Genomic DNA, 22765 nt, shown 5'->3' with positions numbered 1-22765 from the left:
TTGTTATCTCTCTTACGTCATCTCTAGAAATTCCATTTACTCAGCTCCAGTAACAGTGACCTCCTTCATATTGTCTAAGAGGTTAAGAAGACTTGTGCACAGAACTTTTACATATACTGACCCTTCTATATACCTACACGATGATTTAGACTTTCAGTATTTAATTAAAGGTAGCCTAGTTAGTGAACTATTTCCTGATTGTCCTACACAAAATCATATCATCAAATTTTACTTGGAATTGACTGAGTTGCTTAAAAACGAAACAAAACGAACAAAAAACCCCCACACCACCACCACCACTAACAAAACAAAAATCTAAGAACTGGGAAGCCAAGTTAGGGCTACTTAAATACTTTAATCAGATTTTACAAAATAGGATAAAACAAACTTCTTAAATGAAAATGAATTCTGAAATTAGAAAACAGTACTCAAGAAATAATGTTAGAATGATCAATATGAGAAAAGAATTTTAAAAAGAATTAATATGTGTATGTATAACTGAATCACTTTGCTGTACACTGTAAATCAACTATACTCTAATAAAATTAAAGGTATTTAAAAAAAGAAAGAAAAAAATAATAGACACAAAACTGCAACATAGCCAACTCCAAGTACCCATCTCCATGGAAACATCAAAAAACAAGCAAAAGCTGACAGAATTCTGGAAAACAAAGGTTTACTTCAAATAAGCACTCAATCAAGAAAATAACAACTTGAAAGTGATAAAGTTTCTGGTGTTGCCCCACCACCTGCCCTGTGTGCTGGAGAGCTTAAAGATGGCAGCCATGTTCCCAATGTAAGACCCTGATCCCCTTTTCTGGATAGAGCAAAACAAACCTTATTTGCACACTACTGTGTTCTACTCTATCCAAGGGTCTTAAAAGAACAACATTTATTTCTGTTGCCTCAGAACTCACTCATGGCAGAAAATGGCAGGTGCTGGTCAAAAACATTCTAAGGTGAAAGAAAAACCCACAGCCATTAGAAGCAAAGATTATAGTTGAGACATAAAATAAAAATGAGGCAAAGGAGCAAAAACTAGACAGAGATTTTTAGGAGGAGGAAATTAGGATATTGAAAACCAGTAAAAAACACTGAAGAATACAGAAAAATCACATACAGGATAGGATACATACTAAAAGTTACATAATTTCACACTAAGCTTTCACCTTCAGGCTAATATATAGTCTCAGTACAATCAGAAGTGAATGCTAAAGCAGAATTATAAAGATTTGGGCAAAATGTTACAGAATTGTGCTAACACAGATCCAATCTGCAAAATAGATTTGTTCTGTATCCAGTCAAAACACTGGCAGAACCCAATCTAATCCTCCAATAATCAAGGAGGGGATGAATCTGATTTCCAGCATTACCACATTATAATATTCAAATATATAGTTTCCAACAAGAACAATAACAAAAATCACAAAGCATATAAAGAAACAGGAAAGTATGGCCAATTCAAAACAATTAATTGACAGACACTGTCCCTTAGGAAGCCAGACTCTGTAGATGAATATTTTAAACACTCTTAAAATACGATGCAAGAACTAAAGCACAACAGAAACACGTATGAATACACTGACAATATTTTTAAAAAAGAAATTATAGCAAGACAAATAGAAATTCTGAGTACAAAAAATAAATAACTGAAATAAAAAACTCTATAGAGGTGTTCAACAGCAGATTTGAGCAGGCAAACAATACAGTATTGAACAACTGAAATAATCTAGTATGAGGAGCAGAAAAAAAACAAAGAAAAGTGAAAAAACTAAGGGATGTGTGATACACCATTAAGTGAACCAATACAGTAACATGAAAAGTTCCAGAAGGAAACAGAGACAGAAAGATATTTGAAGAAATAATGGCCGAACATGTCCCAAATCTGATAGGACATGGGCAACAAACTCTAAACTGGAAAACCTTCAAGAGAGCCACGCAGACACATTACAGTCAAACTGTTCAAAGCCAAAGACAAAACTGTGAAAGCATAAAGGATGAAGCAATTTGTCACAGACAAGTGCTCTTCAATAAGATTTACAATCAATCAGAAAATCAGGAAAGCAGGAGAATGACAGATATAAAGTGCCAAAGGAAAAAACCATCAACCAAGAAGTTCTACGTAGGGCAAATAATACTTCAAGAATGAAGAAATTTCCAGATAAGAAAAAGTTAAGGGAATTTGTTATTAGACTTGCCCTACAAGGACTGCTAAAGGGGCAGCCTACAAGCTGAAATGAAAAGGACGTTAGCTAGTAATTTAAAACAACATGAAGAAGTAGAAAACACTGGTAAAGCTCTCTACAGGAAAATGTGAAAGCTAGTCTCAAGGTACTTTTGGTATGCAGCTCCCTTGTGATTTAAAAAGCAACAATCTTAAATTTATTTTAATGATCCCATAGTGTTTAGAGATATAATCTGTAACAATAAAAATATAAGGGGGGGCTTCCCTGGTGGCGCAGTGGTTGAGAATCCCCCTGCTAATGCAGGGGACACAGGTTCGAGCCCTGGTCTGGGAAGATCCCACATGCCGCGGAGCAACTAGGCCCGTGAGCCACAACTACTGAGCCTGCGTGTCTGGAGCCTGTGCTCCGCAACAAGAAAGGCCACGATAGTGAGAGGCCCGCGCACCGCGATGAAGAGTGGCCCCCGCTTGCCACAACTAGAGAAAGCCCTAGCACAGAAACGAAGACCCAACATAGCAGTCAATCAATCAATAAAAAAAAATATATATATATAAGGGGAAGAACTGAAAACCACAGAACAGTATTTGTATGTTACTGAAACTAAATTGGTATTATTCAAATTTAAGAAATAGAAAGGAACCAATAACAAGGAGAATGAATCAGGAATAGAAAAACAAATACACGGCCAAAACAGATACTTTATTAGTTATTTCTACCATTCAAATAGGTTAACAGCTATCTTTTTAAAAGTTTTACAAAAAATAGAGTAAGTGGGAATACTTCCAAACTTGTTTTATGAGGGTAGCACCACCCTGATACCAAAGCCAGACAAAAATACAAGAAAAAGCACAGGCCGATATCCCTGATGAACACAGGTGAAAAATCCTCAATACTACACTATCAAACTGAATTTAACAGCACACAGGGACTTCCCTGGTGGTGCAGTGGTTAAGAATCTGTCTCCCAATGCAGGGGACATGGGATCCCTGGTCAGGGAACTAGATCCCACATGATCCCTGGTCAGGGAACTAGATACCACATGAATGCCACAACAAAGGAGCCCGCCTGCTGCAACTAAGAACGGTGCAACCAAAATAAATAAAATTTAAACAATAAAAACAAACAAAAAACAAAACAAACAGCACATTAAAAGGATTATACACCATGACCATGTTGGAGTTATCCCTGGGATGCAAGCATGATTCAACACAGGCAAATCAGTCAATGTGCTACAACACACTAATGAAATAAAAGAAAATGACAACAATCAACACAATGGATACAGAAAAAGCATTTCACAAAGTTCAACACCCATTCATGATTAAAACTGTGAAAAAGAAAAAAAAAGGAAGAAATTCACCTAAACACAATTAAAGTCATATGACAAGCCCTCAGTTAACATCATAACTAATGGTGAAAACCTGAAAGCTTTCCTTCTAACCCACTCTCACCGCTTCTACCAAACACAGCAATATAAGTTCTCTCCAGAGCAATTAGACAAGAAACAAAATGCATCCAAATTGAAAGGAAGAAGTACTACTGACTGTTTTCAGATGGCATAATCATAAATGTAAAAAACCCCCAAAGACTCCATGAAAAAACCTATAAAGATGCAGGATACAAAAATCAATAAACAAGGACTTCCACTGCAGGGGGCATGGGTTTGACCTTGGTCTGGGATCTAAGATCTCTCAAGCCAGACAGCATGCACCCCCACCCCCCAAATCAATATACAAAAAACAGTTGCATTTCTCAGGAAAAAGATATTAAGAAAACAATCCCATTAACTTTAGGAACATAGAGAATAAAGTACTTAGAATAAACTTAACCAAAGAGGTGAAAAGCCTTGCACACCGAAAATTATAAAACAGTGATGAAGGAAATTAAAGAAAGACATCCTGTGTTCATGGATTAGGAGAATTAATATTATGATTAAAATGTCCACAGCACCCTAAGTAACCTACTTCAATGCAATCCCTATCAAAATCACAATGGCATTCTTACAAAAATATAAGAACAATCCTAAATTCATATGGAACCACAAAAGACCCCAAATAGCCAAAGCAATCTTGAGTAAGAAGAAGAAGGTGAAAGCGTCATACTTCTTGGTTTCCAATTATATTATAAAACTACAGTAATTAAAAGAGTAGAGTATTTACATAAAGACAGACATATAGATCAACAGAACAGACTACAGAGCCCAGAAATAAAATCATACACTTATGGTCAGGTGATCCTTGATAAGAGTGCCATGAATACACAATGGGGAAAGAACAGTATTTCCATAAGCAGTATAGAGGGAACTATAAATCCACATGCATAAGAATGAAAAGAATCTTTATCTCATACCATATGAAAGAGTAATTCAAAATGAATTAGTCTTAAACCTAGAACTTGAAATCATAAAATTACTAGAAGAAAACAGAAAAAAAGGTTTTTGCAATGTTTTGGGCAACTGATTTTTTTGGATTTGCCACCAAAATCAGAGGCAACAATAGCAAAAACAGATAAATGGGATTGCATCAAACAAAACAGTTTCATGGCAAAGGAAACAATCAACAGAGTGAAAAGGCAACCTATGTAAAGGAGAATAGGGACTGCCCTGGTAGTTCTGTGGTTACGACTCCACGCCTCCACTGAAGGGGGCTTCAGTTCAATCCCTGGTCGGAGTAACTAAGATACCACATGACGCACAGTGAGGCCAAAAAAAAAAATTTACTTGGAAACTACATATCCGATTAAGAGATTTAAATCCAAAATATAAGGAACTCATACAATTTAATACCAAAAAACCAAACAACCCGAAATAAATGGGCTCAGGACCTGAACAGACATTTTTCCAAAGACACACAAATGGCTAATAGGTATTTGAAAAAATAAACATCATGAACAATCATCATGGAAATACAAATCAAAAGCACCTCACAAATGTTAGGATGGCTATTTTCAAAAAGTCAATAGATCACAAGTTTTGCCAAGGATGTGCATAAAAGAGAGCCCTTGAACACTGTTGGTTGTAAATTAAATTTGTGCATCTATTATTGAAAACATCATGAAGGTTCCTTAAAAAACTAAAAATAGAACTCCCATATGATCCTGCAATCCCACTTCTGAATATATATCCAGTGGAATGAAATCAGTGTCTTGAAGAGATCTTAACATTCCCATGATTATTACAGTATTATTTTAAGACATGAAAGCAATCTGTCTGTTGACGGATGGCTGGATAAAGAAAATATGATAAATCTCTACAGCAGAGTATTACTGAGCCATAAAAAAAGAAGGAAATCTTGCCATTTGTGACACCATGAATGGAGGTCACTATGCTAAACGAAATAAGCCAGACCTAGAAAGACAAATACTGTTTAATCTCACCCACATTTGAAATCTTAAAAAGTCCCATTCTTATAAGCAGAGATGTTTAAGATTGGCCAGTGACCAGGGGAGGAGGAAATGCGAATATGTTGGGCAAATTGCAGAAAGTTTCAATTATGAAGGGCGAATAAGTTTTAAAGAAATAATGCACAGTTTGGTAATTACCCTTAATAATAATGTATCACAATATCTGAAATTAAGAGAGTTGAACTTAAGTTTTCTCACCATGCCAAACAACAACAAAAAATCATACCTACGTGAGGTGAGCAATATATTATTTAGCTTGACTGTGATAATCATTTCACAATATAGAAATATACCCAAAAAGGAAATCACATTTCACACCTTAAATATATATACCTTTTGTTTGTCAAGTATACCTAAATAAAGCTGGGAAAAATAAAAATAGGTCAACATGCAATATTTAAAATTCTGTATCTGCTTTCTCAAGAAGCTTAGTAATAGATATTTTCCACAGTGATAATTGTTACACTTGCAAGCCATTTGCAAATTTGGGGGAAAAAAAATCACTAGTATAGTTAAGCTCTAAATAAGAAAGCTAATACCTAATTACATGATTATACATACTTAAAAAAAACAAAAGACAGAGAGAAAGCAGCAAAAGAGTTACGGAGAAAGAATCAAAAATATGGAAAATGCACAGAAAACGGCAACAAAATATGGTAGATATTAATCCAAAGACGTAATTATTTTAAAAGTCAAGGTCTAAATACACTAAATAAAGGATACAGATTGTAAGAGAGTATAAAAGAAACAATACCCAACTATATATTGCTATTAAAAAAACCCATTTCAAAGACACAGTCAGATGCTGGACATCCAACACCAATAAAAAGAAAGCTGGAGTAGCTATAATAAAGAGAGAATTATAATTTCACAGAGTAGACTACAGAGCAAGGAAACTTATCAGGAATGAAAAAGGAGCATTAAATAATGATATCTAACAATCTTTACTCTTTATGCACCTAACAACAGGTTCAAACTATAGAGGCAAAAACTGATAAAAATTCAAGGAGAAATAAATGAAACTCCTCTGTCAGTAATGTATATTCTTCTCAGGCTGACACCAACACTCAATAAGACAGACCAATTTCTGGGACAAAAAATATACTTTAACAAATTTGAAAGAATAGAAATCACACAAAGTATGCCCTCAGATCACAACAGATTTAAACTAAAACTGAACAAGAAAGGGATGGCTGGAAAACCCAAAACAGATTAGAGATTAAACCACATAATTCTAAATACTACATGGGTCAAAGAAGAAGTCTCAAAAAATTACTTCAAACAAAAAGAAATTGAAAATATAGCATATCAAATTTATAGGGTACAGTAAAAGCAATGCTGAGCAATTAGTAGCACCTGATGGACATATAGGAAAAGAAGATCTAGAATGACTAATGTAGGCATACACTTTAGAATAGAAAAAAACAGCAAATTAAATTCAGGGTAAGCAGAAAAATCTTTTAAAATTTGATTTAAAAAAAAATTAACCAATAGATCTGTAACAAGGAAACTGAATCAATCATCAAAAACATTCCCCAACAAAGAAAAGTCTAGGAGTAAAATGGATTCACTGGTGAATTTTAGCGAACAAAGAAGAACTGAAACAAACTGTTCATTTTTTGTAAAAATTTTACGGGAGAGACTACTTCCTAATTTATTCCATAAAGCCAACATCATCCTGTTAGCAAAGCCAGACAAATCTACTGCAAGACTGATAACCTTAAAAATACAGATGCAAATATACTCAAAAAGACCAATAAGCACATGAAAATGATCTTAACATCACTCATCATAAGAGAAATTCAAATCAAAACCATAAGATATCATTTTACACACAACAGGATGACCAGTATCAAAATAACAGGTATCATCAGAGATGTGGAGAAATTTGGACCTTTGTGCACCATTACTGGGAATGTTAAATGGTGCAGTTACCATGGAAAACAGTACAGAGGGTCCCCAAAAACTTAAAAGTAGAATTATCCTACAATCCAACAACCTCACTTCTAGGTATATATCCAAAAGAATTCAAGGCAGGCTCTCAAAGAGATACTTGCATACCCAAATTCATTAGAGAATTATTCACTATAGAAGTAACCCAAATGTCTATTAACAGATAAGTGGATAAAGAACATGTGATATATATGTTGTTATATAATGTTATGCAAACTTACAAAAGAGGGAAATCCTGTCATGTGCTATAACATGGAAGAACCTGGAGGACATTATGCTAAGGAAAACAGGCCAGTCATATAAGGACAAATACTGTATGATTCCAATCACATGAATCTAAAGTAGATTTGGAGGCAGAGTCAAGATGGTGGTGTGGGAAGATGCAGAGCTAGCATCTCCCCACAACTAGGGTGCCTGCCAGCCACTGATGGAGGAACCTGACACCCAAGGAGATGGGAGGAACCCCAAAGTGAACCGGTAGGACGTAAGGGGACTGAGAGGGGAGGAGAAGTGGAGGCCAGACAGGATCGGCACCCCTGAGGCCAGGGAGATCAGGAGATCAAGGAGTATCCCCCCTCCAAAGCCCCATCCAGGCACCGTGGGTCCTGGGGGCACAGGAGGGAGGCTGGGAAGATCAGGAGAGGCAGGCGGGATGAGCCATTCTGGAGGAGTGGGAGAGGAGTGACTGTTCTGCCCACTGGGGCCAGGGGAGCCTGCTGAGATCCCAGGCCAATTCTCTGCCCTCCGAGGTCCCCTCCAAGTCATGTGGGTCCTTGGGGGAGTAGAAAGGAGGCTGAGGGGAGAACAAGAGAGGCAGTCGGGAGAGGCCCTCTGGGCAGAGCAGGAGAGGAGGAGCAGGAGAGGAGGGTGATTGCCCCACCCACTCAAGCCCAGGAAGCCTGCTGGGCTTGCAGGTGAAGTCCCCTGCCCTCTGAGAGCAGGGGTGGGGGGCACGCCTGGGCCCCTTCTGTTCCTCGAGCCTAAGCCATACCCTGCACGGCCTTTTCCAGCCTTGTGGGTCCTAAGCATCGGCCCCGCCCACTGCCCAAACCTCACCCTTGCTTAGGCCATGCCCTCCAGAGCCAAGGCCTCCCTCCCCTTTTTCTTTTCCCTCCTCCTCTTTTTTTACTATTGTGGTAATGATGTACGTTCTGGTTGTTGATTCATCTGTATTTTTACTTTTATATTCTTTCTAACATATCTGTTAGTTTCCTAGTCTAATTTTATTTTTTACTTTGTTATTGTTCTTTTTTTCCTTTTTTGGGCCACCGCACTCAGCTTGCGGGATCTTGGTTCATGAGCCAGGGGTCAGGCCAAAGCTCCTGTGGTGGGAGCTCCGAGTCTGAACAACTGGACTAACAGAGAACCTCAGAGCCCAGGGAATATTCACCGGAGTGAGGTCTCATGAAGTTCCTCATCTCAGCACAAAGACCCAGTTCTACCCAACAGCCTACAAACTCCAGTGTTGGAAGCCTCAGGCCAAACAACCAGAAAGACAGGAACACAATCCCACTCAAGAAAAAAAAAAAAAAAGAGAGATGGCAAAAAAATTTGTCACAGATGAAGAAGGTAAAAATCTACAAGACCAAATAAATGAAGAGGAAACAGATACTCTACCTGAAAAAGAATTCAGAGTAATGACAGTACAGATGATCCAGAATCTCAGAAATAGAATGGAGGCATGGATTGAGAAAATACAAGAAATGTTTAACAAAAAAAAAAAAAAAAAAAAAGAAATGTTTAACAAAGATCTAGAAGAACTAAAGAACAAAGAAACAGATGAACAACACAGTAACTGAAATCAAAAATACACTAGAAGGAATCAATAACAGAATAAATGAGACAGAAGAACGAATAAGTGAGCTGGAAGACAAAATGGTGGAAATAACTGCCAAGGAGCAGAATAAAAAAGAAAGAATGAAAAGAACTGAAGACAACCTCAGAGACCCTGGGTCAACACTAGACACACCAACATTCGAATTACACGGGTCCCAAAAGAAGAAGAGAAAAAGAAAGGGTCTGAGAAAATATCTGAAGAGATTATAGTCAAAAACTTCCTAACACGGGAAAGGAAATAGTCACCCAAGTCCAGGAAGCACAGAGAGTCCCATACAGGATATACCCTAGGAAAAACACACCAAGACACATATTAATCAAACTAACAAAAATTAAATTGAAGGAAAAAATATTAAAAGCAGCAAGGGAAAAAACAAAAAATAACATACAAAGGAATCCCCATAAGGTTATCAGCTGATTTTTCAGCGGGAACTCTGCAGGCCAAAACGGAGTGGCAGGATATACTTAAAGTTATGAAAGAGAAAAACCTACAACCAAGATTACTCTACCCAGCAAGGATCTCATTCAGATCCGATGGAGAAGTCAAAAGCTTTTCAGACAATCAAAAGGTAAGAGAATTCAGCACCACCAAACCAGCTTTACAACAAATGCTAAAGAAACTTCCCTAGATGGAAAACACAAGAAAAAGACCCACAAAAACAAACTCAAAACAATTAAGAAAAAGGTAATAGGAACATACATATTGATAATAACCTTGAATGTAAATGGATTAAATGCCCCAACCAAAAGACGCAGACTGGATGAATGGATACAAAAACAAGACCCATATACATGCTGTCTAAAAAAGACTCACTTCAGACCAAGGGACACATGCAGACTGAAAGTGAAGTGATGGAAAAAGATATTCAATGCAAATGGAAATAAAAAGAAAGTTGGAATAGCAATATTAGTGTCAGAGAAAACAGACTTTAAAATAGAGACTGTTATAAGAGATAAGGAGGAACACTACATAATGATCAAAGAATCAATCCAAGAAGAAGGTATTAACAATTATAAATGTTTATGCACCCAATACAGGAGCACCTCAATACATAAGGCAAATGCTAACAACCATTAAAGGAGAAATCAACAGTAACAAAATAATAATAGGGTACGTTAACACCCCACTTTCACCAATGGACAGATCGTCCAAACAGAAAATAAATAGGGAAAACACCAGCTTTAATTGACACAGTACACCAGATAGATTTAACTGATATTTACAGAACATTCCACCCGAAAGTGGCAGAATACACTTTCTTCTCAATTGCACATGGAACATTCTACAGGATAGATCACGTCTTGTGTCACAAATCAAGCCTCAGAAAATAGAAGAAAACTGAAATCGTATCAAGCATCTTTTCTGACCACAACGCTGTAAGACTGGAAATCAATTACAGGGAAAAAAATGTAAAAAATACAAATACATGAAGGCTAAACAGCGCACTACTAAATAACCAAGAGATCACTGAAGAAATCAAAAAAGAAATAAAAAAATACTTAGAAACAAATGACAATGAAAACATGCTGACCCAAAACCTATGGGACACAGCAAAAGCAGTTCTAAGAGGGAAGTTTATAGCAATTCTATCTCACCTCAAGAAACAAGAAAATTCTCAAATAAACAATCTAGCCCTACGCTTAAAAGAACTAGAGAAAGAAGAAGAAAGAAAACCCAAAGTCAGTAGAAGGAAAGAAATCATAAAGATCAGAGCAGAAATAAATAAAAGAGAAATGAAGAAAACCATAGCAAAGATCAGTAAAACTAAAAGCTGGATCTTTTAGTACCAGAACATAAACAAAATTGATAAACCCTTAGCCAGACTCATCAAGAAAGAAGGGCAGAGGATGCAAAACAATAAAATTAGAAATGAAAAAGGAGAAATCAAAACTGACACTACAGAAATACAAAGGATTATAAGAGACTACTATAAAAAACTATATACCAATAAAACAGACAACCAAGAAGAAACGGACAAATTCTTGGAAAGGTACAATTTTCTAAGACTGAACCAGGAAGAATTAGAAAATATAAACAGACCTATCACAAGTAATGAAATCGAAACCGAAATAAAAAATCTTCCAATGAACAAGAGTACAGGAACAGATGGCTTCACAGGCGAATTCTATCAAACATACAGAGAAGAGCTAAAACCGATCCTTCTCAAACTCTTCCAAAAAACTGCAGAGGGAGAAACACTCCCAAATTCATTTTATGAAGCCACCATCCCTCAACACCAAAACCAGAAAAAGACAGCACAAAAAAAAGGAAAGTACAGACCAATATCACTGATGAACAGAGATGCAAAAATCCTCAACAAAATACTAGCAAACAGAATCCAACAGCACAAAAAAGGATCATACGCCATGATCAAGTGGGATTTATCCCAGGGATGCAAGGATTCTTCAATATACGCAAATCAATGAATGTGGAACAGGACATTAACAAATTAAGGAATTAAAAACCATATGATCATCTTAATAGATGCAGAAAAAGCTTTTGACAAAATTCAACACCCATTTATGATAAAAACTCTCCAGAAAATGGGCACAGAAGGAACCTACCTCAACAAAATAAAGGCCATATATGATAAACCCACAGCAAGCATCATACTCAACGATGAAAAACTGAAAGCATTTCCACTAAAATCTGGAAAAAGACAAGGATGTCCACTTTCACCACTCTTATTCAACATAGTTTTGGAAGTCCTAGACACAGCCATCAGAGAAGAAAAAGAAATAAAAGGAATACAAGTTGGAAAAGAAGAAGTAGAACTGCCACTGTTTGCCAATGACATGATACTATACATAGAAAATCCTAAAGATGCCACCAGAAAACTACTAGAACTAATCAATGAATTTGGTAAGGTTGCAGGATACAAAATTAATGCACAGAAATCGCTGGCATTCCTATACACCAGTAACAAAAAAATCAGAAAGAGAAATTAAGGAAACACTCCCATTCACGACTGCAACAAAAAGAATAAAATACCTAGGAATAAACCTGCCTAAGGAGGTGAAAGATGTCTACTCAGAAAACTATAAAACACTGATGAAAGAAATCAAAGATGACATAAATAGATGGAGAAATATACCATGTTCTTGGATTGGAAGAATCAATATTGTGAAAATGACTATACTATCCAAAGCTATCTACAGATTCAGTGCAATCCCTATCAAACTACCAATGGCATTCTTCACAGAATTAGACCAAAAAATTTTACCATTTGTATGTAAACACTAAAGACCCTGAACAGCCAAAGTAATCTTGAGAAAGAGAAAGAGTTGGAGGAATCAGGCTCCCTGACTTCAAACTATACCACAAAGCTACAGTAATCAAGACAGTATGGTACTGGCAGAAAAACAAAAATACAGATCAATGGTACAGGATAGAAAGCCCAGAGGTAAACCCACGCACATATAAGCACCAAATTTACGACAAAGGAGGCAAGAACATACAATGCAGAAAAGACAGCCTCTTCATAAGTGGTGCTGAGAGGCTTCCCTGGTGGCGGAGTGGTTAAGAATCTGCCTGCCAATGCAGGGGACACGGGTTTGAGCCCTGGTCCAGGAAGAGCCCACATGCCTTGGAGCAACTAAGCCTCTGCGCCACAATACTGAGCCTGCACTCTAGAGCCCGTGAGCCACAACTACTGAAGCCCGTGTGCCTAGAGCCCATGCTCTGCAGTAAGAGAAGCCACCGCAATGAGAAGCCCGCGCACTTCAACGAAGAGTAGCCCCCACTCGCCGCAACCAGAGAAAAGCCTGTGCGCAGCAATGAAGACCCATCAAAGACCCAATGCAGCCAAAACTAAATAATAATAATAAAAAAATTAAAAAAAATAAAATAAACAATCACAGGGCTTCTATAATGCTATTTAAAAAAAAAAAGGAAGTGGTGCTGGGAAAACTGGACAGCTACGTGTAAAAGAAAGAAATCAGAACACTCCCTAACACCATACACAAAAATAAACTCCAAATGGATTAAAGACCTAAATGTATGGCCAGACACTATAAAACTCTTAGAGGAAAACATAGGCAGAACACTCTCTGACATAAATCACAGCAAGATCCTTTTTGACCCACCTCCTAGAGAAATGGAAATAAAAACAAAACTAAACAAATGGGACTTAATTAAACTTAAAACTTTTGCACATTAAAGGAAACCATAAACAAGACAAAAAGACAACCCTCAGAATGGGAGAATATATTTGTAAAGGAAACAAAAGACAAAGGATTAATCTCCAAAATATACAAACAGCTCATGGAGCTCAATATCAAAAAAACCAAACAATCCAGTTAAAAAATGGGCAGAAGACCTAAATGGACATTTCACCAAGGAAGACACAGAGATGGCCAAGAGGCACATGAAAAGATACTCAACATTGCCAATTATTAGAGAAAACGCAAATCAAAACTACAATGAGGTATCACCTCAGGCCAGTCAGGATGGCCTTCATCAAAAAATCTAGAAACAATAAATGCTGGAAATGGTGTGGTGAAAAGGGAACCCTCCTGCACTGTTGCTGGGAATGTAAACTGATACAACCACTATGGCAAAAAGTATGGAGGTTCTTTAAAAAACTAAAAATAGAACCACCATATGACCCAGCAATCCCACTACTCAGCACATACTCTGATTAAACCGTAATTCAAAAAGAGACATGTACCACAATGTTCATTGCAGCACTATTTACAATAGCCAGGACATGGTAGCAACCTAAATACCCATCGACAGATGAATGGATAAAGAAGATGTGGCACATATATACAATGGAATATTACTCAGCCATAAAAAGAAATGAAATTGAGTTATTTGTAGTGAGGTGGATGCATCTAGAATCTGTCACACAGAATGAAGTCAGAAAGAGAAAAACAAATACCGTATGCTAATGCATATATATGGAATGTAAAAAGAAAAAAGAAAAAAAGGTACTGATGAACCTAGCTGCAGGGCAGGAATAAAGAGGTAGACATAGAGGTGGACTTGAGGACATGGGGTGGGAGGGGGAAGCTGGGACAAAGTGAGAGTAGCATTGACATATATACACTACTGAATGTAAAACAGTTGGCTGGTGGGAAGCAGCAGCGTAGCACAGGGAGATCGGATTGGTGCTTTGCGATGACTTAGAGGGGTGGGATAGGGAGGATGGGAGGGAGGCTCAAGAGGGAGGGGATATGGGGACATGTGTATGCATATAGCTGATTTGCTTTGTTGTGCAGCAGAAACTAACACAGTATTGCGAAGCAATTATACTCCAATAAAGATCTATTAAAAAAAATAAAGTAGATTTGACTATCTAAATTAGTCAAAATCATAGAAACATAAAGTAGAAAGGCATTTCCCAAGAGGGAGGGTGTAGGGGGAGTAGTGGTGGTAAGGTAGATTGGAGAATTAGTGTGTAGTGGGAACAGAGTTTCAGTTCTGAAAGATGAAAAAGAGCTCTACTGCAGAACCATGTAAGTATCTTTAACATTAACTGTAGACTTTCAAATGGTAAATATGTCACAAATTTTTAAAATAAAATAAATTAAAAATTCTCAGTAAAATATTGACAACTAAATACAGAAATATATACACCATGAACAAGTGAGATTTATTCCAAGAATGGAAGAGTGGTTCATTATATAAATCAGTAATGTTAATACAACACATAAATATAAAAAAGGGGAAAACCACGACTATCTCAAATGATTCAGAAAAATGACCCAAATTTCAACTTTTTCACGATAAAAATACTTAATAAGCTAAGAATAAAAAGGAACTTTCTCAGGAGAGTAAAGGCATAAGTGAAAAACTTAACAGCTAACATCACATTCGATGAAAGACTGAACGCTTTCTCTCTGTACTACGAACGAGAAAAGGATGCTTACTGTCACTATCTCTATTCAACATAATAGAGCAAGTAAGCAAAGGCAAATGATACACATCCAAATTGCCAAGGTAGAAGTAAAACTACCTCTTTTTACAAATGACAGGCTCTGATATTGATAACACCCTAAAGAATCCATTCAGAAGCTTAATCCAGCACAATTGTAAAATATAAAATCAAACACAAAAATCACGTGTATTTCTAGGTACTAGCAACGAACAACCCAAAAAGAAAATTAAGAAAACAATTCCACCTACAATAGCAGCAAAAAGAATAAAATACTTTGTAATAAATAAAACCAAGAAGGTGCAACAGTATCAAAAGAAATGAAAGAAGATCTAAATATAGAAAGATAACCTGCATCACATATTGAAACTTAACATTGTTAACATGTTAATACCACTCAGAGCAATCTATAGATGTAATGTAATTTCTTTCAAAATTCTGTTTATCACAGAAATGGAGAAACCTATTCTAAAATTCAAAGAAAAATGGACTTACTTAAATGTCTAACTAGAGACTTCTCCACAGAGGATATACCATAAGCACGTGAAGAGATGCTTAACATCACTAACCGTAAAGGAAAATGAAAATCAAAACTACTGTGAGATCCACCACACACCCATTAGGGTGGCTATTATTTAAAAAGTCAGAAAGTAGCAGGTATGGAAAGAGGATGTGGAGAAACTGAAATCTTTGTACACTGCTTGTGGTTGTATAAAATGGTGAAGCCACTGTGTAATTCAGTTTGGTGGACCCTGAGGAAGTTAAACACAGGATTTCTACATGACCTAACAGATCCACTCCAAATTACATGCTAAAAAGACTGAGAATAGGAACTCAAACATGTATCTGTGTTTACAACAATGGTCAGGTCAGTACTACTCACAATAGCCCAAAGTAGAAAACAATCAAAGTGTCCACCAACAGAAGAATGCATAAGCAAAAATATAATACATACATAAAGTGAAATATTATAGAGCATTAAAAATGAAGGAAATCCTTCAACATGCTACATGTATGAACCTTGAGATTTTGCTAAATGAAACACAAAAAGACTAATATTGTGTAATTCCACTTATATGAGGTACTGACAACAGGCAAATTCACAGAGACAGGACACATATTAGAGGTAAACAGTGGCACAGAGGTTTGGAAATGGGAGTAAGTTACTACTTAAATAATGTATATGGGATGATGAAAAATTTAGGAAATAGTGGTGATGACTGCCCAACAGTGTAAATGTTTTTAATGTCCCTGAACTGCTCACTTAAAAGTCATTAAAATATCTAGTTTTTTGTTACAAAAAACTATACAGTTTACCACAATTAAAAAACTGTAAAAGAAATTAAAAAATCAACAGGGGCATTTTCCAGAGATGAAAACATATTTAGGTTAAGTGAAATATATTAAATACATGTTTCCTAAATATCAAAGTGCTAATGTAGACAAGAAAAAGGCTTCCTTATTTGACTTCTGAGATAAATTTTGATCAAAATTAATTCATGTCTGCCTAAAAGAATAAGGTCAGACTTCTCTCAAAACAACAACAACAAAAAAATCACTTACTTGCTGGGACAGTGCAACAGTAAGTCAATGATAAATGTCTGCCAGGCTTTTTCTTTACTAAGTGCATCCAGGGCTGTTGGAATTAGAGCAAAACATAATGTCATCACTTCCAATGCTTCACAGCAAACCTGTTCATCTTCCATGTCTGGCACATTGCTTGTATTGGTGGTCTGTAAAATTATGATAAGGAGTAAATTACCGGTGATACAGTTAGGACAAATTCACAAACCTTCAAGTTAGTATTTAAAACTTATGTATACTCACTAAAGACCATTTGTCTTCAGTCTCTTCACCTGTAGCTTCTGAGACCCTTTGGAATATATCCCAAAGGGGATTAAAGGAGTATGCTCAGTAAAAGCTAAGAATCACTTCCTTGTTCTTCTGGGTGTAAGTGGTGTACTTCTGCATTAACCATGATTCCTTTCTAAAGAATAACTCTGGCACTGTACTTGGTTCTTTGATTAGTTTTCTTGTACAGCTTATCTAAAATGCCATTTTATTAAAAGAGCTAAAATGCCATTTTATTAAAAAAGCAACTGGCTTACACAAATGTTGAGGAAGGTATAGAAGACTTTTCCAACCTAAAATATATTCAAATTGGTAGCTAATAATTTATAATCTGCCTCCACTTATCAAAAAAATAAAATCAGTATAATACATGTCTAGAACAGAATAGTCACTCAAATATTCCAAAAAGGGAAGCTCTATAATTCCATTATCCACTCTCCTCTCTGAAATATACAGAAATGACTATCAAAGACAAGTAAACAGAACAGAAAATCAAAGAGCTAAATAAAGTCTCATTTCTGCAAATAATTTGCTTAATCAAATGAGAAACAGGGATAATACCTAAATGGTGGAAACCGTTGCTGCTTTTGAGTGCTATAAAAGAAACAAGTAAAGTACTTGGATGTCATAATTCCAAAAACTTGAAGAAGGAAGAATAATTAAAGAAAACTGGAAAAGCAAATTCTTTATGGCATAAGTATATTCAACTCAATAAGAGATTAAAAAAAAAAAGTTTTAGAAAAAAGCTGCCTTACAGTGAAATCTTGAAGTAGTTTATTTTCAAAATAAAATTGTATACATTCTCATCCTAACTACATAAGTTTATTTTAAACCATTAGATATACAGTGATTGGTCTTTAAAGATGGCAGACAAGATGAAAAATTTAGTCATATGCATAATTAACATGTACACAAAAGGAATGCATTTCTGTAATAACTCTTACCATTTCATAAATTTTAGTGATTTCTTCATTTGGGCTAAATACTAGCTCTAATGTCCCACATCCTGATGCCCAGATGATTTTTTGTATAGCTCTAATTTCACAAATATCAGGCATATATCTTGAAGCCTGAAAGAAAATGGGTAATTAAAGTGCTGACAGAGTATTAGAGTCAAATAATCAGAAAACAAAACTTTTTTTACTGTGAAAGTAGCGGAATAAATGGCTATAAATAAAGTGACTATGACAGTCTATGCTATATTTAAGATGCGAAGCAGCCTTGGTCCTGCAGATGCAAACTATTATATATAGGATGGATAAACAACAATCACAGGGAATTATATTCACTATTCTGTGATAAACCATAATGGAAAAGAATGAAAAAGAATATGTATATATATATATGTACAACAATCACTTTGCTGTACAGCAGAAATTAACATATTGTAAACCAACTATACCTCAATAAAATTAAAAAATAAATAAAAGAAAAACAAAGTAGCCTTGGTCCCATGTGTTTTGGATCTTAACATCAAGTCATAAAACATATACAGACAGGGCTTCCCTGGTGGCGCAGTGGTTAAGACTCTGCCTGCCAATGCAGGGGACACGGGTTTGAGCCCTGGTCCGGGAAGATCCCACATGCTGCAGAGTAACTAAGCTCTCGCGCTACAACTACTGAGCCTGCGCTCCAGAGCCCGTGCGCTACAACTATTGAGCCCACGTGCCACTACTGAAGTCCGCGTGCCTAGAGCCCGTGCTCTACAACAAGAGAAGCCACCACAATGAGAAGCCCGGGCATCGTAACGAAGAGTAACCCCCACTCACTGCAACTAGAGAAAGCCCGCGTGCAGCAACAAAGACCCAATGCAGCCCAAAATAAATTAATTAAAATAAAGTAAAAAAAAAAAAACCATATACAGACGAAGCAAAATCATGCTTATCAGCTATAGCCACAATGTAGGCTTCAGGTTAAGATCTCATCTGGCTTGAACATTTTTCATAAGAATTTTACAAACACAGAAACCAAATTACCCAGCCATTCCACTCCTATGTGTCTACCCAGAAATAAGAAAACGTGTGCCAAAGAGGCACTTGTGACTTACTGGTGATTTTCAAAATGGCTCTATTCCAAATAGTAAAAAAACTAGGAATAACACAAGTGTTCATTAACAGAACATATAGGATGACCATAAAGTGCAATATTACTCAAAATGGATAAAGTACTGACATATAATATAGCACCGATAAATTTCAAAATCATGCGGACTGAAATAATCCAGACACAAAGGAGTATACGATTTTTTTTTTAACTGGACAGAATTTTTATTGGCATTGCCTTGACTCTATAGATAATTTGGTAACTTACACTTTTACCATATTGTCTTCTACACTACAGAAGACTCCATGTATTTGTCTTTAATTTTGTTTATGATTTTATTTATGTAAAATTTAAGAAAATGATTACTACTCTACAGTGACAAAAGCAGAGCAGTAAATGCCTGCAGTCAGGAAGAGAAAACTTTTGGGGCTGACAGAAATATTGTTTCTTGACTGTATCATTAATTTAAACATTATGTCAAAACTCAGTATGTTTTATTTTGATCTAGTTTATGCAATATACATTACAGCTCAAAAGGCCTGTTAAAAAGTTTTTAAAAAGTACTTTCTAAAGTACTGATGTTAATATGTAATAGTAAATACAATTTCAGTAAATTTTAGTTAAAATAAGAGACTCTAAAGTGATACTCTCAGAATATTCAACCTCAGATTGTGATATTCATGAGTAAGTAGAGACTGTGTCAAGAGTAATAAAAAATAAGCCAACCAAGATCCCAGAACTTTTGAAGTTTGATACTAACCTCATCAGATATTTGTTGAGCAAGGCGTATTGATACATTTCTAAGCATGCACTCAGATGATGGGTTAGGAATGCTCTGAAGGGCATTTTGTAGCACCACTGCTTGATCATGAGTAATATGGTTAATCTGAAAAAAGTTAACCTTTTTACTTGGAGTAAAAAACTTGTACATGACTAAATTTCAAAAATTTGTACATAGCAAAAACCCAAACATATGCTCCTCATCCACCATCACTCTCTGAGGATGTCATCCTTCTACTTATCTACTGTAGAATATATGGTGCTCAGCATAAAAAATCATTTCAGATTGCCAACCTGTAGACTGCCTCTGTTAGTTCCCTTTTAAAAAGTGACAATACTCCTCTGCAAACTCCAATTTCACATGAATTCAATTGTTTCTACAATTATGTTCACTTTCACTTGCATGACATAATGACACAGCTCTGAACAAATCTTTTATAGGTCTCTAGTAAAATCCTTTTCCCAGGCCTCCTACTCAGCAAATGACCATGCTTGCTGTGATATGACTGAGAAAACTGGGGGCCCCAGATAAACAGACTTCCAATTTCTTACCATCTAATCTCTAAAATTATTTCTCTCACTTCCTTCCCTTTCAGTCTTTAAAATGTTTTTCATATTTTGTTCATAAGTACTTTGTTAACTGTGCTCTAAACACACATCACCAAAAATGTGCTGAAGTCTCCCCCATCCTCTGTATATACCTTTCTTTTACAGTCAAGTTTTGGTAAGAAAATCTTTTCAAAAATAGATGTTTTAAAAATTCAAGAGTTTGCAGAGGTGTTCCTACAGTCTCTAGGTGGACAATGAAGATTGACTAGGTACAAGGCTTCCAGCTCTTCTCTCTTAACTTCAAATGGGACAAGTTTAACTTTTTGTGTAATTTTTTGTTATTTATTATTATGTACACACTAATTATTTAAATCCTTCCATAAGTATTTGAAGGTCTACTTGCCAGGTGCTACTACATGAGATTTTGAATAAAAAGTTAATGTAGCACTGGTGGTTTAAGTACAGTTTCAGAGTAAGTACAGTTGCATCTTCACTGAGTTAAACTCTCAGGTCCTTTTTACTATTTGGGCCAAGTTATTTCATCTCTTTAGATCTTAAATTTTCACTTAAAAAATAGGAAGAAATAAAAGTGACTGACCAAATATATTTATATTAATGATTAAATAAGATAAAGTATAATAATTAACATAAAGGAACTCAATATATTTACATGATTACTAATTTCCAATGAACTAGCCTGAACACATATAGGAATCATGTACGCTTTTGTTAACATTTCACCTTAAGCAATATATGGTATATAATAGATGCATGATAGATTATCTGTGGAAAGAATAAAACATGTTTTCAAACTGTTCATTCAATTTTACTAATTATTCAGGGTTTATTTTTTAAATCAAAGGTTTACGGCACTTTTACACTGAAATTGTTCTTGTTAAGATCACCATTGATATGTTAATTTCCAATTCAACTCAATAAACTGGGATGAGGATTAAGTATGCTCTACAAGGTAAAAATAACTTTCCTTTCACTTACTGTATTGGCAGAACTAAACATTTTCTATTAAAAAAAAAACAAGGTCTCAAACTTCATGAAAAAGGAATTAAGTTAAAGAAATAATAATAAAAGTATAAATGTGGAAAAGATAACGTTTTACTTAAGAGTATACATAAGTTCTTAAATTCATGAGGAAAAACACCCAGAATTAACTTTCTTCACTAGTTACTGTATTTATCAACTTGTAACCCTCTTCTAAATATTATATGTGGTTCTATAATAAACGTATTTTAAATGTTAATTTTTCACTTAACTCCTTACTAGAATGTGGGCAACTTGCAATTAGACCCTATTATGTACCTTTGTATCCTTATGCATTTTCTAAATAGTAATTCTTAGGGAAAAGAACAAGAAGATATATAAAATTGTTTTGTTACTTCATTAAGCCACTATGGAAAGGATCATGACCAGAATCTATCTGTTTTTATGTAAATATGCATAGAAACCACAATATAAAGCAATCAAACTTACAGTGAGGACAGAGCACTATAAATTTCTTCTCTAGAAGTGCTTGTACAAATTTTAACTTTTTAAATGAAATTTTCAAAATTATATAAAAACAGAGAGAATATAAATAACCTTCAAGTACCCATAATCTAGCTGCAATAATTGTAAACAAAAGGCCAAACTTGTTTCACTGAATCCCCAACTCGCTAACTCTGCCGACATCACCCCAAAATTATTCTGGAGAAAATCCCATTCTATTTTATTAGAAATGACTTACCGTAACTCTTATTTTTTAAAATTTATTTTTTAATTTATTATTTATTATTATTCTTTTTGGCAGCTCCAGTGGCTTGCAGAATCTTAGTTCCCTGACCAGGGACTGCACCTGCATCCTGGCAGTGAAAGTGCTGAGTCCTGACCACCAGACCACCAGGGAATTCCTAACGACTCTTCTTTTAAACAAAATCCACACTGCTACTCTCCCACCTAGGATAATTAATAACTCTAACATCAAATATCTAGTAATTATTTAAATTTCCTTGATTAAGAACTAACCCATTCCTGATTAAAAAAAAAAATCTGTATCCCTAAGCTATTTTATCTTCAGCAATTTAATAAAACCATCACTTGTAATGTAAATAAACTCAATTTCAGTGAGAATTGGAAGCCACATTCAACCTTTGCATCAAATGTCAGCATATCTTGAGAGCATCCGGTGACTGTGCTTTAAGGATGCTACCAGCATAAACAGAGTCTTTGTCAGTCACAGTAGTTACATCGGTCGGTGGGATGAGAGGTGGGTGACATGCCAAATACATCTTT

General features: G+C 35.6%; 1 protein-coding gene across 1 annotated transcript in view; it reads right to left on the bottom strand.

Moving 5' to 3' along the window:
* Positions 1-22765, bottom strand: part of LOC133083010 (probable ubiquitin carboxyl-terminal hydrolase FAF-X) — a 139079-nt gene that overhangs the window by 32880 nt on the left and 83434 nt on the right. The window contains exons 24-26 of the mRNA XM_061179681.1: positions 19911-20036; positions 18052-18177; positions 16820-16989 (exon numbers count right to left, since the gene is read on the bottom strand). Of these exons, the coding sequence (XP_061035664.1) occupies positions 16820-16989; positions 18052-18177; positions 19911-20036 (422 nt within the window). The remainder of the gene's footprint in view (positions 1-16819; positions 16990-18051; positions 18178-19910; positions 20037-22765) is intronic.

Source organism: Eubalaena glacialis, unplaced genomic scaffold (genome assembly GCF_028564815.1).
Source record: "Eubalaena glacialis isolate mEubGla1 unplaced genomic scaffold, mEubGla1.1.hap2.+ XY H_3, whole genome shotgun sequence".
NCBI classification, from domain to species: domain Eukaryota; kingdom Metazoa; phylum Chordata; class Mammalia; order Artiodactyla; family Balaenidae; genus Eubalaena; species Eubalaena glacialis.
The sequence above is the reverse complement of the archived record's forward strand: the minus strand, read 5'-3'. Positions and strand labels throughout refer to the sequence as shown.